This window comes from Belonocnema kinseyi, chromosome 5 (genome assembly GCF_010883055.1).
Source record: "Belonocnema kinseyi isolate 2016_QV_RU_SX_M_011 chromosome 5, B_treatae_v1, whole genome shotgun sequence".
In the NCBI taxonomy this organism is placed as follows: Eukaryota; Metazoa; Arthropoda; class Insecta; order Hymenoptera; family Cynipidae; genus Belonocnema; species Belonocnema kinseyi.
The window spans coordinates 87231634-87236167 of NC_046661.1; the positions used below are offsets into that span (position 1 = coordinate 87231634).

Sequence of the window (4534 nt, forward strand, 5' to 3'; positions counted from 1 at the left end):
ATGTTAAGGCGTTTCAAAAGATTTTAAACGATTTTAGGTTATTTCAAAAGATTCCAAGGAATTTTTAGTTGATTTTAATAATTCGAACAGATTTCAAAGGATTTTAAAGATTGTAGAGTATTTTAAAAAATTTAATAAATTTTGAACAGCTTATAAAACTGTTGAGGTATTTCTAAAGATTTTAAATGGTTTTGGGTTATTTTAAAAGATTCCAAGGAATTTTTAATTGATTTTATTAATTTAAAGGAATTAAAAAGGCTTACAAAGGACTTTAAATATTTTAGGATATTTTTTAAAATTACAATCGATTTGAAAAGATTTTAAATGATTTAAGGTGATTCTAAAATATTCTACGGTAGTTTTAATTAATTTCATTAATTTTAAGGAATTAAGCAGGCTTTCAAATTTCTCAGGGTATTTTAAAAGATCCCAGACAATTTTAAATTTATTTTAATCATTTAAAGGGATTAAAAAGAATTTTCAAGATTTTAGGTTATTTTTTTTTTAATTTCAATGGATTTCAACAGATTTTAAATGATTTTAGAGTATTTCAAAAGATTCCAAAGAATTTTTAATTGGTTTTAATAATATGAAGGGATTTTATAGGATTTAAATATTTCAGAGTATTTAAAAAAATTCAAATAAATTTTCAACAGTTTATTAAACTGCCGAAGAATTTCTAAAGATTTTAAATGGTTTTAAGTTATTTTAAAAGATTCAAAGTAATTTAAAATTGAATATAATAATTTGAAGGGATTTCAAAGGTTTTCAAAGATGTTACGTTATTTAAAAAAATTTCAAGAGATTTCAGAAGATTTTAAATGATTTATGTAACAAAAATTCCAAGGAATTTTTAATTGATTTCAATCATTTTTAGGGATTCCAAAGCTTTTCAATTCTTTCAGAACATGTTAAAAGATTCAAGGGAATCTTAAATTTACTTAAATCATTTGAAGAGATTTCAAAGGATTTTACAGATTTTATGGAATTTTTAAAATTTTCAAGGGATTTCAACAGATTTTAATAATTTTAAGGGATTACAAAGGATTTTAAAGACTGCAGTGTATTAAAGAAATACAAGCAGTATACAAACCTTTTGAGGTATTTCTAAAGATTTTAGGGTATTTTTAAAAATTGCAAGGGATTTGAAAAGATTTTAAATGATTTAAGGTGATTAAAAAAAATCAAGGGAATTATTAATTAATTTTATTTTAAAGATTTTAAACGATTTTAGAGTATTTCAAATGATTACAAAGAATTTTTTATTAATTTTAATAATTTGAAGGGATTTTATAGGATTTAAAATGTTTCAGAGTATTTAAAAAAATAAATTTTCAATAATTTATAAAACTGTCGAGGTATTTCTAAAGATTTTTAATGGATTTAGGTTATTTTAAAAAATCCCAAGTAATTTAGAATTGATTATAATTATTCGAAGGGATTTAAAAGATTTTAAAAGATTTTAGGGTATTTTAAAAAATTCCAAAGAATTTTTAATTAATTTCATTAATTTGAAGGGATTTCAAAGGCTCTTAAATATTTTAGGGCATTTTTAATGATGCTAAAGAATTTTAAATTGATTTAAGACATGTTTATTCAGTATCAGTAAACTCCTCAGATTAACTCAAAAAAGATTCAATTTTTTTATTATTTGCAGAAATTTGGTCAAGTTTTTCTTGTTAAAAAATGGAAAATTGTCATATTTTGAATCAATTTAAAGGAAATCGAAGCGACGGTCGAAGTTGGCACCAGATTTGGCAGCTTTCAGAACTGATTACGGGTGTCGTAACCTACAGGATATCCGCGTGTTGTAATATCTCAACTGGACAAGGAGGTCGTTATTAGCAGGATTTCCATGTAATAACATCGCGAGTGATTTGCAGCCAAGATACCTGTCAGCTTCCAGCGGTTCGTCTCACTTGCTTCACTTTATTGCCCGATTACAATAAATATTTCTTTTTTTTATTTATAATTTATTTCTCTATTTTTCGATCTACAGAAAAAATATTTTAATTAGAAAAAAAATACTTATGGACGATTCTGATACAGAGGGGAAAATTTATAAAGGACTAGCCCTGATGCATTCAAGGGAAAAAAGCAGTACCAAAAAGCTAAGAATGATGCTTGATTCTTTTATAGCGAAAAAATGCGGCCCTGAACAAACTCTCGAGTCGAGAATACCGAGGAACTTTTTGAAAAAAGTGGAATCTTGCCAGCAAATTCCTCAAGTTCTTTCTGAAGTGGATTCATCTTCCGGTAATAAAAATTATTTTGTGCCTTTCTTCAATTTGCAATTGATTTCAATTAACTCAAAGTATTTCAAAGGATTTGAGCAGTTCTTAATAAAATTGAAAAAAAAATGATTCCAAGGAATTTTTAGTTGATTTCAATACTTTGAATGGATTTAAAAATATTTGAAATATTTAAGGGCATTTTTAAAGATTTCAAAGAAAATTTTATTTACGTCACTAATTTAATGAAAATTCGAAGGATTTGGAGAATTTTAAATAAAAATTTTAAAGATTCCAAGGAAGTATTAATTGATTTTCTTCATTTTAAGGGATAAAAAATATTTTAGGAACATTTTAAAAGATCATAAGAAATTTAACATTTATTTCAGTATTTAAATAAGATATTAAAGGATTTAGAACATTTTAAACGTAAATTTAAAGAGGTTCCAAGTAATTTCAAAGGTTAGAAATATTTTAAGAAAGTTGCTTTTTAAATATTTCAAGGAATGATTAACTTTTATAAAGTTTCATTGGAATTTTTAATAGGTTTCAATAATTTAATGGAGTTTCAAAGAATGCGCGACATTATTGATGAAATTTTAAAAGATTCCAAAGAATTTTATATTGATTTCAGTAATTTAATGGGATTTCAAAGAATATGAAATATTTTAGGAAAATTTTAAGAATTTTTCATTTATTACAGTATTTCAACAGGATTTTAAAGGAGTTGGAAATTTTTTTTAATTTATAAAGATTCCAAAGATTTTTAAATTGATTTTAATGATGAGAAGGGATTCCACAGAATACACTTTTTTTTAATACACTTTTAAAAAATTCCAAGGAGTTTTTAATTAATTTTAGTAAATTCCAAGGAATTTTTAATTTATCTCCGTCGTTTAATGGAATTTCAAAGGATACCAAATATTTTAGAAAAATTTAAGATTCTAAGGAGTTTAACATTTATTTCAGCATTTTAACAGGATTTTAAAGGAGTTGGGACATTTTTTATTAAAATTTAAAAAAATTCCAAGGAATTTCTAATTAATTAATTTTAATTATTTTGTAATGATATTTTAAAAGATTCCAAGGAACTATTAATTTATTTTAACAATTTAATGGAATTTCAAAGGATTTGAACATTTTCTAAAAAAATTTTAAAAGATTACAAGGAATTTTAAATTAATTTCCGTAATTTAATGGGATTTCAAAGAATATTAAATATTTTAGGAAATTTTCAAAGATTCCAACGAATGTTATATTTACTTCCGTAATTTAATGGAATTTCAAAGGATTTAAAAAATTTTAAATAAAATTTTAAAAGATTCCAATGAATTTTTAATTTATCTCCATAATTTAATTGGATTTCAAAGGATATGAAATATTTTAGGAAAATTTAAAAGATTGTAAGGAATTTTAATTTTATTTCAGTATTTTAACAGGATTTTAAAGGAGTTAGAGCATTTCTAATTATTTTTTTTTTTTTAATCCAAGAAATGTTTGATTAATTTTAATTACTTGAATGGATTCCAAAGGATTTAAAATTTTTTATCATGCATCAAAACACTCCAAAAAATTTTATTAAACAAAAAATTAAATAAATAAAAAATTAATTTTTATAATTTAATGGAATTTCAAAGGATTTGAACATTTTCTAACAAAATTTTAAAAGATTACAAGGAATTTTAAATTTATTTCAGTAATTTAATGGGATTTCAAAGGATATTAAATATTTTAGGAAATTTTCAAAGATTCTAAGGAATTTTAAATTTATTTCGGTATTTTAATCCAATTTAAATATTGAATTAACCCTTAAACGGCCAAAACGCCACTACCGGTACACTGCTTTTCAACGGCCAATAACTAAGACTATTCGATACTAGAAAAAATTGAGACACATATATTTTTATTGCTGAAGATCTCCTCTTTCCGACGGTGCCAATGAAATTCTTCAAAAAATTTATTTATTATCCCAAAATGCAGTTTACACAAAAAAAAAACGTGATTTTTCGTGCCTATTTTTTTTTTGTGAACCATTTTCCAAAGATTTTCGAGTCTGTAATTAACCTGGAATCTCACTAACCGGTGGAATAAATGTCTAAACTTTGAGAATCCATGGTTCAAAGATCGATTTTTCGTTTTAGTATTTTCAAAATGGCGTCTTAATGGCAAAATTTTTGTGACAAATTTTCCGAAAAGCGCAGAGTTTTTCAATAAAAAATTTCCAACGACTCCGTAACCTTTATTGCACTCTGACATCAAACCACACCTTCACCGCATTGTCATCCTGGGAATTTTCGAGTACA

General features: G+C 24.1%; 1 protein-coding gene across 1 annotated transcript in view; it reads left to right on the forward strand.

Annotated features, from left to right (window-relative positions):
• Positions 1-1806: 1806 nt before the first annotated feature.
• LOC117172486 (integrator complex subunit 12-like) overlaps positions 1807-4534 on the forward strand; it is a 7755-nt gene continuing 5027 nt past the window's right edge. Inside the window, exons 1-2 of the mRNA XM_033360474.1 lie at positions 1807-1908; positions 2000-2256. Of these exons, the coding sequence (XP_033216365.1) occupies positions 2031-2256 (226 nt within the window). The 5' untranslated portion in view covers positions 1807-1908; positions 2000-2030. The remainder of the gene's footprint in view (positions 1909-1999; positions 2257-4534) is intronic.